This window comes from Nematolebias whitei, chromosome 8 (assembly GCF_014905685.2).
Source record: "Nematolebias whitei isolate Nwh7 chromosome 8, NemWhi1, whole genome shotgun sequence".
NCBI lineage: Eukaryota > Metazoa > Chordata > Actinopteri > Cyprinodontiformes > Rivulidae > Nematolebias > Nematolebias whitei.
In genome coordinates, this window is record NC_056505.1 from 52,204,349 (window position 1) to 52,218,521 (window position 14,173).

At 43.5% G+C, this 14,173-nt stretch overlaps 1 protein-coding gene across 1 annotated transcript in view; it reads right to left on the reverse strand.

Annotated features, from left to right (window-relative positions):
* Positions 1-2,031: 2,031 nt before the first annotated feature.
* vamp8 (vesicle-associated membrane protein 8 (endobrevin)) overlaps positions 2,032-14,173 on the reverse strand; it is a 35,497-nt gene continuing 23,355 nt past the window's right edge. The window contains exon 3 of the mRNA XM_037680653.1: positions 2,032-2,261. Coding sequence (XP_037536581.1) covers positions 2,079-2,261 — 183 coding nt within the window. The 3' untranslated portion in view covers positions 2,032-2,078. The remainder of the gene's footprint in view (positions 2,262-14,173) is intronic.

Here is a 14,173-nt window from a genome sequence, read left to right on the forward strand (position 1 = left end):
TGGTGCCGATCGTTCACGAACCCTTTGATAAAGAATTTCATAATACACTGACAACAGCTGTGAAACAGGCACATGACAACACAGTAGGAGTAAATACTATTTATTTCATTAGACCATTAAAACCATTAAACACAATAAACCCAAGACAATCTAAAGAAATAACCACTTTACACATTTTCTCTGCAGCAATATTGAATTTCAACCGTTAGATTAATGCAGCAGTAATCAGGCATCAGTCAAAATCAACAGCGTGCCAGAAGCACGTAGAAAATAAAACCATAATGAAGGATTTGTTCCAACACACCCTCTTGTTTGTCCCATCAGCTAAAAAATGACAGTCAAGAATGTGAACTGTAACATTTGATAGAATGCCTTTAAAATATTTGATTAAACTTATAATAGAATAAAATAAAGCAATAACTTAGTAGCTTCCAAGAGAAAAAACCTTTCAGTGTGAATGTGACTATACACAGCTTATGTAGAAACTTTGTGACGTCTGGAGTAAAGGAAGTCACTGTAACAGTAAAATGAGGTGAGGAAAAAAACTTTGTTCAAACGGGTGTTCTGAAAAATAATAATGGTTTGAATGTTTAGAAATGTATTAAAGTGGTTGTGATGAGGCCAGCAGGTGGCTCTTCATAAGGTCTGTCAGCTGATCGGCTGAGGATCCTGATGCTACAGTAAAGGTTTTATGAGCCCAGCACTGATGGTCCGTTTAATTCTCTACTAAAAATAGATGTGTTGGAAAAAAAAAGACTAAACTTTGTGTCGCCTTCCAGCATTTCACAACTTCTCAGCTGACAACTAACTTTCTGTTATTGGTTCCATGTATCCATCATGAGCCAAACAGCCTGATGTTCAGTCCTGATCCTGGTCCTGGTCCTGGTGGCACTCAACACACATTGTTGAACAGCAACACACTTGACTGCTCTGCTGTAAAAAAAAAGTCTCCAAATCTGTTCCACCTGCACTAAGTTCACAAGTAACCATGAGGAACAGCCCTACACGTGAACAGTTCATGGACTAATCTGTGCAAAAAGGCAACATTCAGCATCTGGCTGCACATGTGTAATAACCAGTTTCAGCTTTACAGTTGGTTTTTGTAAGGCATGCACAGGTGAAGTAAAGAGAGTGAAGGAGTGAACATCCTTCAGTCTACAAACTCAGCACAAAGATGATGGGGACCAGTTAAGGACAAACCTGAGACTGGTGTATGAGCACAAACTTGTGCCATCACAAAGTGCATGTGACTTGCTCACACTGAATTTGTGTAGTCATTTGAAATTAATTCCATTGGTTTGAAAATGAATTTTACCAAACTGAAGCTGAATGTACTGGTTTGGGACTGTATTTCGTTGTTTTGAACATTCAGTTAGATTACTTTCATTTTCAGTTCTATTAATCAGTTTAATTTCCAACATTCAGTTTTTTGTGTCACACATCTAAGTCTTTGAGAAAGCCCCGGAGTAACTGAACGCAGACCGACAGATTTACATTTCACTTCGGTGGACGCTAGGCGTGGGCTTCTCTCTCCAGGAGGCAGTAATGCAGCAGAGCGAAGGTCAAACACCAGACAAGATGAAAACTTCCTTTACGGCGTATTTGGAGCTGGAGCAGTGCAGTGCACATGATCCAGATGTGTGACAAAAAACTGAATGATAGAACTGAAAATGAAAGTAATCTAACCGAATGTTCAAAACAACGAAATACAGTTCCAAACCATTAAATTCAATTTCAATTTGGTGAAATTCATTTTGGGACAAATGGATTTCATTTCAAATTACATGAGTACAGATTCAGTGTGAGCAAGTCACATGCACTTTGTGCTCATACTGCTGTCCTTCCAGAGGGAAATCAAACAAGGACATCAGAGAATTTAGTTCAAAGACCAATTTAAAAAAGTGTTTAGCTGAATGTCACAGGTTTGTGCCATTAAAGTGATTAGAGTAACCAGAAGAAAATGAGAAACATTTAAATATTTTCAAGACTAAAGTGATTTGTTGAGAGTCAATAGATTATTTAGGATCCTGTGCAATAGTGGTGAGCATTGAAGACACTGTGGACATCCTATGTGTTCTTCAGGGCTTGGTGGTAGGAGCAACTGGACCCACAGGCTGGCTGACAGGAATCACTCCAGTGGCCAACAGCACGATGATGAGGATGATGATGACCACAATGACCACAATGACTATGATCAGCTTCACGTTCTTCCACCAGTAGGCACGGGCAACTTTCTGAGATGTCTGTTTGAAGCCCTTAGCCTGAGCAGGAAGAGAAAAGTGATCAATCAAATGACACAAATACATCACACAATGAATGTGTCTGATGTGACATGTCTTGTGGGCAAGTAGAAAGTTTGTGTTCAGACTTCAGAATAAAGTCTTATAACAGAAACAAAGTGGAGAGAATAATGAAGAGGACTCAAAACTGAATCAAATCCAGGATGTTAACAGCATCTTAAAGGAATATTTCACTCAATCTACATCAATCTGCACTACCGTAATAGCCGGTCTGTAGAGAGCACCCAAATATAAACCGCACACACTAAATTAAAAAATAAGAATAAAAGTTGTACATATATAAGCTGCACTTGTGTATAAGAGTGGCTTATATACTGTATGTACAAACCGGATTCCAAAAAAGTTGGGACACTAAACAAATTGTGAATAAAAACTGAATGCAATGATGTGGAGATGACAAATGTCAATATTTTATTCGTAATATAACATAGATGACAGATCAAAAGTTTAATCTGAGTAAATGTAACATTTTAAAGGAAAAATATGTTGATTCAAAATTTCACAGTGTCAACAAATCCCAAAAAAGTTGGGACAAGTAGCAATAAGTGGCTGGAAAAGGGAATTTGAGCATATAATGAACAGCTGGAAGACTAATTAACACTATTAGGTCAATTGACAACATGATTGGGTATAAAAGAGCTTCTCAGAGGTCAGTGTCTCTCAGAAGCAAAGATGGTAAGAGGATCACCAATTCCACCATTGTTGTGCAGAAAGATAGTGCAGCAATACCAGAATGGTGTTACCCAACGTAAAATAGCAAAGACTTTTAAGTTATCATCATCAACCGTGCATAACATCATCAAAAGATTCAGAGAATCTGGAACAATCGCTGTGCGTAAGGGTCAAGGCCATAAAACTCTGGATGCTCGTGATCTCCGGGCCCTTAAACGTCCCTGCACCTCAAACAGGAATGCCACTGTCAAGGAAATAACAGAATGGGCTCAGGAATACTTCCAGAAAGCGTTGTCAGTGAACACAATCCACCGTGCCATCCGCTGTTGCCAGCTGAAACTCTACAGTGCAAAGAGGAAGCCATTTCTAAGCAAGCTCCACAAGCTCAGACGTTTGCACTGGGCCAGGGGTCATTTAAAATGGAGTGTGGCAAAATGAAAGACTGTTCTGTGGTCAGATGAGTCACAATTTGAAGTTCTTTATGGAACACTGGGACGCCATGTCATCCGGACCAGAGAGGACAAGGATAGTCCAAGTTGTTATCAACGCTCTGTTCAGAAGCCTGCATCACTGATGGTATGGGGTTGCATGAGCGCTTGTGGCATGGGCAGCTTGCATGTCTGGAAAGGCACCATTAATGCAGAGAACTATGTTCAGGTTCTAGAACAACATATGCTCCCATCTAGACGTCATCTCTTTCAGGGAAGACCCTGCATTTTTCAACACGATAATGCCAGACCACATTCTGCAGCAATCACAACATCATGGCTATGTAGGAGAAGGATCCGGGTACTGAAATGGCCAGCCTGCAGTCCAGATCTTTCACCTATAGAGAACATTTGGCGCATCATAAAGAGGAAGGTGCGACAAAGAAGGCCCAAGACGATTGAACAGTTAGAGGCCTGTATTAGACATGAATGGGAGAGCATTCCTATTTCTAAACTTGAGAAACTGGTCTCCTCTGTCCCCAGACGTCTGTTGAGTGTTGTAAGAAGAAGGGGGGATGCCACACAGTGGTAAAAATGGACTTGTCCCAACTTTTTTGGGATTTGTTGACGCCATGAAATTTGGAAACAACAGATTTTTTTCCCTTAAAATTATACATTCTCTCAGTTTAAACTTTTGATCTGTGATTTGTGTTCTACTCTGAATAAAATATTAGATGTTGGCACCTCCACATCATTGCATTCAGTTTTTATTCACAATTTGTTTAGTGTCCCAACTTTTTTGGAATCCGGTTTGTAGATGTTGGCACCTCCACATCATTGCATTCAGTTTTTATTCACAATTTGTTTAGTGTCCCAACTTTTTTGGAATCCAGTTTCTACAATATAAAGATACATAGTCCTCGTTTATCACGGGTGTTAAGGACCACACCCACGATAAGTGAAAAACTGAAGTAGGAATACAGTAGTTCAACTTCTAGTTCAATTCTAGTTCATTTCTAGTTCTAGTTCAGTTCAGTTCTAGTTCAAGTTCTAGTTCAGTTCTAGTTCAGTTCATTCTAGTTCTAGTTCAGTTCTAGTTCAGTTCTAGTTCAGTTCATTTCTAGTTCAGTTAATTTCTAGTTCAGTTTTATTTCTAGTTCAGTTCTAGTTCCATTTCTAGTTCAAGTTCTAGTTCAGTTCAAGTTCTAGTTCAGTTCTAGTTCAATTAATTTCTAGTTCTAGCTCAGTTCTAGTTCAGTTCTAGTTCCGTTCAAGTTCAAGGTCAGGTCCAGTTCAGTTCAAGTTCTAGTTCAGTTCATTTCTAGTTCTATTTCATATAGGCTTCGACCCTTAAGGCTGTCGCTGGTGGGTTTATCCTTAGGTGCTCAGCGCTGCACTGAAAACTTTAGTCCACACCCACCTGCTGTGTGTGGGCCTCATCCCCGGTCTGTATAAATTATGGTGAGACTGGGTAATCGGCTCCCTAATTTTTCTTCAGCCAGCTAGCTAGCACTGTCAAAAGAACGAAGAAGAAAAAGTTGTCCAGCTTTGACTGGCACAACCTTTGCTAAGGATGCCTGGGTCTCTGCCTTGTCAACCTCCTGCCGTCCCGGTGAGCACTTCCACCCCGAGGAGAAGCAGACGAACAGCCTTGTTCAAGGTAAGCACAGTGGAGTGCTTTTCTGTGACGGGCCGCTACCCGTTGGGACGATGCCATCGCCTTTTCTAATGTGTGTTTTCCTCACGGTAATCAAATGATTTCCTCAAAAAGGCGATGTTAGCAGCAGCCCCGCCGAATGTTTTTCCATGGAGGGCCGCTACTTGCTGGACGACGCCACCGCCTTTTCTAACGAGTTTTTTTCGAGGTAAATTGGATGATTCCCTCGAAAAAGGCAATGTTGGCAGCAGCTCTGCTGAGTGTTTTTTTCTGTGGCGGGATGCTATGCGTGGGACGACGCCACCGCCTTCTTTGACGCAGAGTCACGCTGTGAATTGAATGATTCCTCCGAGAAAGGCGATGCGGAGCTGCCCCTTCCCTCCTGGAGAGCGTAGTGACGGAAGACAAGTGGCCGAGCGGATGCTCAGCCACCTCGGATCTTCCCACATCGGTGACCACACCACTCCCAGCCATCGGCGCCCTCCTCTCAGAGCTGCCTGGCATAATCCAGGAGGATGTTAACACAAGGGACTTTCCATCCCTCGCCTCCCTCCACCCTGATCGGATGATCTGGCGGCAAGGTTGGCTCTGCCCCCGCTCGTCGCCCTGACCCCATCTGGCCTCGCTGTCCAGCTGTGACATCACACTGGAACGAGGCTGCAGCTGGGCCGGCAAGCTGAAGACATCCGTCTCCACCTTCATGTCCATCTCCAAAGTGGAGGGTTTTACCGATCTGTGTTTTTTTCCCCGTCACTCCAGAGGCACTGTTCGGGGCCAACTTCAGGACCATCCTTGAGGAATCGCAGAGGTCCGAGGAGGTCTCAGAGACTGTAAACCATCTGGTGACGTTACAGCCCATTTGCCCCTCCGGCCGCTGGAGGAACCACCTTGGCCAGCAACAGCACCAGAGGTGCTCCACAGCTGCAGCAGTGACTTCATGCCCCACTCCTCCGCCAGCCCCCTCCACCAGTTAACAGATCCTTGAGGGGAAGGTATGCGTTTTTTGATTATGTATGTTTTTGATATAAAACAGAAACACCTCTGAAAGTAAAGTTGTTCATCTGAGACTGTCAGATCAGCTGATCTGTCAGCTACCTTTCCTCACACATTCCCCACATAAAACGAGCCAGTAACCTCTAAACAGCATTTTAAATGGCACCACAGTTCAGTAAATATCACAAAACACTTGTCTGCCATGTCAGCTAAAATCACGTTTTTTCAGTAGACCGAGTCCAGTAAAATCCATTGTTTTTCAGCCAGAGCACGTTTTTAATCTCTGCTGTTTTCTGCCCACTCACAGCGCAGCGGGAGTAAACGTGTTTCTCCACGACAGCTGCAGCCTCCACCGAAACGGCGTCTCCCTCAGAAAGCGCTCACGCCTCCTCTCGGTGCGCGCCGGCTCACCTCAGCTCTATGTGAGACCGCAGCCTGGGCTCAGCACAGAGGCACACATACAGCCCTTTTTTCTGTCGGAACCCCCATTGGATTCCCCCGGAGAATCTCCGGAGTGAGTGATGGCAGTAAGGATTTTTTAGTCTGGTTGACGTTCATGAGAAACATGACACAACACAAATGCATGCCCGTTCTCCGAGTGCTACTCAGAGTGGCAGCGAGTGTGTTCCCTGGACAGATGGACGGACCATCTGATCAGAAGGGGTTACATGCTGCAGTTCGCAGCTCAACCCCCACCGTTCAGAGGTATTATAGATATGGTTCCTTCTTCTCCAGAACAGAGCTCGTCTCTCCAGTCAGAAGTTCAGAAATTCCTGGTAAAAAATGTGATTTCCAGAGTTCTCAACAAAGAGGAAAATACTTTTTTTTCCCTCCCACTACTTCCTGGTTCTGATAAAAAATAATCGGAGGGATGAGACCCATTCTTAACCTGTTCGTGTTCAGCAATTCGATCACAATTCCACATGCTGACAAACAGCTGCTGGAGAACTTCACCAGAACGACTGGTTTTCACTTCCATAGATCTGAAGAGCGCATATTTTCACATTTCCATCATTCTGAAACACCCCACGCACATTCTCGAAATGTGTGGAGATGGCTCTGCAGTCGTTCCACATGGCAGGAATGAAAAATCTTTTTATCTGGACGATCTGCTCTTATTAGCTCGGTCCAGTTAGAAAGCTGTCGCACAGCCCAAAACACTAGTGTTACACCTGCTAAACCTGGGGTTTCTATAAACTGGGAAAAACTTCCATTCGTCCGTCCCAGATGACTGTTTATCTGAAAGTGGAGCTAAACTCAACTACAATGAGAGCCGTTTATCACAGCTGAGAGCCGAAGCTCTATCAGCTCCTCAGTGTCAAACCCAGCTCCGCTGTGTCAAACCCTGCAGCATAGTACCATAACTTACCATACCATACCATTTTATTTATAGAGTACTTAAAACAGCTACAAGGCCAACCAAAGTGCTGTACAGACAGAACAACAGACAATACATGAATCAATATACAAAATGAAGTAAATGAAAAATAGACATAAAAACGATGCAGATAATAAATATGACAACAAACCTGTGTGGAGCATACAGGTTCACAACACAGATCATCTGGTGTTGAAAGCTACTGAATAGTAGTGAGTTTTTAAATGGGATTTGAAAACCGAGAGGGAGGGGGCCAGTCTGACAAGCAGAGGTAACTCGTTCCAAAGTCTTGGTCCTGCTACAGAGAAGGCCCTGTCACCTCTGCGCTTAAGACGAGTCCCTGGAACTGTGAGGAGCAACTGGTCCACTGACCTCAGGGGGCGTTGTGGGACATACGGTTGTAGCAGATCAGAGAGATGGGGGGGCGAAACTGTTCAGCGATTTGTAGACATACAGGAGTATTTTGAACTGGATTCAAAGGTGAAACAGTAACCAGTGCAGTGAGGCCAAAACTGGTGTAATGTGCTCTCTTTTGCCTGTACTGGTTAAAAATCGGGCTGCTGCATTCTGGACCAGTTGTAGTCATGCAATGGAGGTCTGACTGATACCAAAAAGGAGTGAATTGCAGTAATCAAGCCTAGATGTAATGAATGCATGTATTACTGCCTCCAGGTTATTTTTGGACAATATGGGCTTCAGTTTAGACAGCCACCTCAGTTGGAAGAAGCATGATTTAACAATCATGTTTACATGATTGTTAAGTTTCAGGGAAGGGTCCATTATCACTCCCAGATTAGTGACTGTTTGTTTTTCTGACAAGGATAGAGTGGAAAGGTCGATGCAGTGGTTTGTGATCGTGTCATTGGGAGGGAACAACATGACTTCAGACTTCTTTTCATTGAAACTTAAGAAGTTTAAAGCCATCCTGTCCAGGCTCTCCTCCAGGAAGGAAGCGCGATCATGAGTTACCCAGAATAGGTCAGCATCTTTGGGTCTGTCTGCTGAACAGATCTGTTTAGAAAAGATGAGCCTCCCACAGGATGTGGTGCGTACGTTCAGGGCGCACGAGCTGCTTCCACCACAACGCTGCACACATCAAGTGGACAGTTTTTTCAGTGCTGGTGCACAAAGAAAGGCATGGATACCATCTCATGACCACTAGGTGGCATGCTGTCCTTTCTGTAGCAGCGGATGGACAGGGATCTAGCGTTCAGCACAATTAAAACTTATGCTGCAGCTATTTCTTCCTGTCACAACTCGGGCTTTGGTGACAAAACAGTTCATAATTGCCCGTTGATGAAGCGTTTCCTGAAAGGTGTACGGAGACACAGACCAGTGTCACGTCCATTAGCTTCACAGTGAGACCTAATGATGGTCATGCATGCTCTGATCAAAGCTCATTCTGAGTTTTTAGATCAGGTTTTACTTAAATTTTTGTCATTTAAAACGGTTACGTACTGTAACCCCAGATTCTATGAGTATAAGTGTAGCCCTTTAAGGCTGTCGCTCAGTGTAATGCTCTGCATAATGGGATAAACCATCAGCGACAGCCTTAAAGGGCGAAGCTTATACGAAATAGAACAGCCCTGCTGTTAGTTCTGACATCGGTAAAGAGAGTGAATGATTGTCTGCTCTCTCTGTTACTCCCTCATGTCTCAGAATTCAAGCTGATGGCAGTTCAGCTGTACTGCGTTTTAACCCTGCTCTGAAATAAAAAAGTTGTTCTGAAAGTTTTAGAATTGCGCCGCTCAAGGTGGCTGCATGTTGGAGTAGCTCTGTTACTTTCATTCTGAGATATTACTTTTGAAAACTTTAATTCCTCTTTTTTCTGGATATAAATCACTTTTTTTGGATGATTATTTCCTCTGGTGTCGGATGCTGTGCAGCTGGAAGGATTTTTACAGAAATATCTTTACTTTTGGACATTTGTTATGATGTGTAACCATAACAACAAGGTTTTTTACAACCGGGAGCAGCTGATTAACATCTCCAAAGCTCAAATAATATCTCAACTACAGCCTCAAATCCCAAATGAGTTGAAAAGGAGGTGTCGTGGATGCAGAGCAGGAGCAAAGAAGAGGGAAAAAGAGAGAAGAATGTAGTTTAAACCATCTCTTCCATCGATCATGATGGGCAATGTGAGATCGCTGGGAAACAAGTTGGACGAACTTCAAGCCCTAACAAGGACCCATCCAGAGTATCGGGAATGTAGTGTTATGAGTTTCACTGAGACATGGCTGCAGGATCATATCCCCGACTCCAGCGTTTCCTTGCCAGGCTTTCTGACCATACGAGCAGATAAGAGATTTAAAGAGGAGTGGCAAAAGGAAAGGAGGTGGGTTGGCAGTGCTTGTGAACAACAGATGGTGTAATCCTGGACATGTTACTGTGAAACATCGTCTCTGCAGTCCAGATATTGAACTGTTAGCAGTGAGTTGTCATCCATATTATTTGCCAAGAGAGTTCACCAGTGTTATTTTGGCAACTGTTTACATTCAACCCAATGCTGTTACCGAGACTGCATGTGATGTCATCAGCTCCGAGGTTGCTAAGCTACAGACACAACACCCTAGTGCGTTTGTTGCAATATCTGGGGATTTTAATCATGCCTCTCTCTCTGCTACACTTCCGACATTCGAACAGTTTGTCAGCTGCTCTACCAGAGAAAACAAAATGCTGGACTTGTTTTATGCAAATGTCAAGGATTCATACATCGCTAAAGCTAGACCCCTCTTGGCAAATCAGGTCACAATCTTGTGTTTCTCTGCTCAAAATATAAACCCCTTGTTCAGAGGCAACCTGCAATAAAGAGAACAGTGAGAAAATGGTCAACGGAAGCTGAAGAAGCCCTGCGGGGTTGTTTTGAAACTACAGACTGGGATGCACTGTGCCAGCCACATGGAAAGGACATCAATGCCATGACTGAGTGTGTAACCAACTATATAAACTTCTGTGTAAACAACACCATCCCCACCAGAACAGTGATATGCTTCCCCAATAACAAACCCTGGATTACCACTGACCTGAAAGAACTGCTAAACCAGAAAAAAAGAGCCTTCAGGGAGAGAGACAGGAAATTATTGAGGAGCACACAGAAGCAACTAAAAGTCAAGATAAGAAACAGCAAGGTGGTGTACAAGAAGAAGCTGGAGAGCAAGCTTCAACAGAACAATATCAGAGAGGTGTGGTCAGGGATGAAACAGATCACAGGCTTCAAGCAGAAGGAGGATCAGAAGGATGGAAGCCTGGACAGAGCCAATGAACTGAACACATTCTTCAATAGGTTCAGTTCAGGAACAAGCTCAGCATCCTCCTCTCTTGCCCACAGCCAAACAGACATACCACCCTCCATTGACCCAAGGCTGTCCTGTCACACCTCAAATATTGTATCTACCACCTCAGTCATGAACCCTTCTTCTACTTATTGGTCTTCAACCAAATCAGAAGATGCTGATACCTCCTTTGCCTCCCCCCTCTGCATCTCCAGAAGTCAGATGAGGAAGCAGCTAGAGAGACTGAACCAGAATAAGGCTGCAGGTCCAGATGGCGTCAGTCTCAGAGTCCTGAAGGTCTGTGCAGAGCAGCTCTGTGGGGTTCTGCAGCACCTCTTCAACCTTAGCCTGACCCAGGAGAAGGTTCCAGTGTTGTGGAAAACATCCTGCCTTGTTCCAGTACCAAAGAAAACTCACCCATGAGTCCTCAATGACTATAGACCTGTTGCCCTGACATCCCACATCATGAAGGTCCTAGAGAGACTTCTGCTGACCCACCTGACTAGACAAACAAGCACATATCAGGACCCACTGCAGTTTGCTTATCAGCGTGGACTTGGAGTTGAAGATGCCATCATACACCTGCTTCAGCAAACTCACCGTCATCTAGAAAAGGCAGGCAGCACTTTGAGAGTCATGTTCTTTGATTTCTCCAGTGCATTTAACACAATCCAGCCTGATTTGCTTTGTCAGAAACTCCAGAAGACTCAGGTGGAGGCCTCAACAATCACCTGGATCAAAGACTACCTGACAAACAGACCACAGTTTGTGAGACTGAAGGGTTGTGTGTCTGACCAGGTGGTCAGTAGCTCAGGAGCACCACAGGGGACTGTACTCTCACCATTCCTTTTCACTCTGTACACCTCAGATTTCCAGTACAAAACAGACTCCTGCCATCTACAGAAATATTCTGATGACTCTGGAGTAGTCGGGTGTATCAGAGATGGACAAGAAGCTGAGTACAGGGAACTGGTGGACCGCTTTGTGGCATGGTGTGGAAACAATCATCTCATTTTGAATGTGAACAAAACAAAGGAGATGATTGTAGATTTCAGGAGAATCAGGAACAGATCCAACCCTATTTCCATCATGGAAGAAGAAGTGGAGGTGGTGGAGAGGTATAAATACCTTGGAGTTCACCTGGACAACAGACTGGATTGGAAATGCAACAGTGAAGCGTCTACAAGAAGGGACAGAGCAGACTGTACTTCTTGAGGAAGCTGAAGTCCTTCAACGTTTGCAGCAAGATGCAGCATATCTTCTATAAGTCTGTTGTAGAGAGCGCCATCTCTTCTGCCATCATGTGCTGGTGTAGCAGCACCAGAGCAAGTGACTTAAAAAAGATCAACAAGCTCATAAAGAAAGCTGGCTCAGTTCTGGGGACTCCTCTAGAACCTTTGGAGATGATTGTACAAAGAAGGATTCTTCATCAAATGAAGAACATTATAGACAACCCTCAGCATTCTCTTCATCAGACTGTCATACAACAACAAAGTGTCTTCAGTCAGTGGCTTCTTCAAATCCGTTGTAGGACAGACGCTACAAGAGATCCTTCCTGCCCACAGCCATCAGCATCTATAACCACTCATTAATGAAACCAGGATGACATATAATTTCCCTCTGGGATTAATAAAGTATTTTTGAATTGAATTGAATTGAAAAGCATCACAAGCTCATTCAGATCGAGAGTGATAACCTTGGATGGGTTTTATCCTTTTCCTCATAATTCTGAGGAGGAAGCAACATCTCACCTCCTTCTGTCCCATGCACGCATTTTTCATGTTACGTGGTGGACACGGTCGCACTGTGCCGCTTTCAGTGTATGTTCATGCATTACTGGGACAGCTCTTCAGGACGTCCTCTATCCACCCAGTGCCTCTCACACTGGTTGTGTGAGGCTATTTCTGAAGTTTACAGTTCATCTGGACTGGATCCTCCAGAGAATCTCAGCACATTCCACCAGAGGGTTTTCATCCTCCATGGCTCTGCATGGAGGGATGAGAGTGGAGAATATTTGTAAGGCGGCTGCCTGCTCATCACCATGTTCAATTATTCGTTTTTATCGACGTGACGTTTCTACTTTCTCGATGACCCATTCTGCTCTCAGGGTTATGACATAATGATTATTTGTTTCATGGAGCCTCACTTTTGAGCTCACACCTGCCTACATGCAGTCGCAGTGTGTGATATTTATTATCAGTCACAAGTTGATGACTGATGATTTTATCGTTATTAACCGGTTTATCCTGAGGAGATGTTGGTCTGCTCCGTTCATCATTGCACTGTTACAATTCGTATCCTCCGTTAATCATATTCACAGCAGCAGGTCTGCTATCTCAGCCTTTTTTCTCACCAGAGATCTTCTCCGGTGCGCTCCTGTGCATGGAGCACCAATTACGCAGCGCGTAATTATGCACACAGAAGGCTGAGTGATGAAATGTTTTTTTTGTGCAGGCAGGTGCTTCATGTTGTGTCTGAATGGACCCAGTGAGGCATAGACTACATCCTGCTTCACCTTTAACCCACCAGCGACAGCCTGAAAGGGCGAAGCCTATATGAAATAGATTGTTGGTTACATACTGTAACCCCAGATTCTATGAGTATAGGCGTAACACTTTAAGCTCTGGGCCTCACTGGTTCCTAAATGGCTGAAGAAAAAAGCTATTTGGGAGCCGATTACCTGATCTCACCGTATTTTATACGGACCGGGGGTGAGGCCCACACACAGCAGGTGGGCATGGACTAAAGTTTTCAGTGCAGCGCTGAGCACCTATGGATAAACCCACCAGTGACAGCCTTAAAGGGCTACGCCTATACTCATAGAATCTGGGGTTACAGTATGTAACCAACTTTCATTTCTATTTCTAGTTCAGTTCTAGTTCAGTTCAAATCTAGTTCAGTTCATTTCTAGTTCAGTTCAAGTTCATCTCAAGTTCAATTCTAGTTCACTTCTAGTTCACTTCTAGTTCACTTCAAGTTCACCTCGAGTTCCGTTCTAGTTCAGTTCTAGTTCAGTTTAAGTTCAGTTCTAGTTCTAGTTCAGATCTAGTTCAGTTGTACTTCAATTATAGTTCAAGTTCACTTCTAATTCAGTTCTAGTTCTAGTTCAGATCTAGTTCATTTCAAGTTCTAGTTTAGTTCAAGTTCTAGTTCAGTTCAATTCTAGTTCTAGTTCAAGTTCTAGATCAAGTTCTAGATCAAATTCTGTTCTAGTTCAGTTCTAGTTCAAGTTCAGTTCTAGTTCAGTTCAAGTTCAGATTTAGTTCATTTCATTTCAGTTCTAGTTCTAGTTCAGATCTGGTTCAGTTCAAGTTCAGTTCAATTTCTAGTTCAGTTCTAGTTCAATTCAAATTCTAGTTCAGATCTAGTTCAGTTCAAGTTCAAATCTAGTTCAGTTCATTTCTAGTTCACTTCAAGTTCAATTCAAGTTCACTTCATGTTCAGTTCTACTTCAGTTCTAGTTCAAGTTCAGT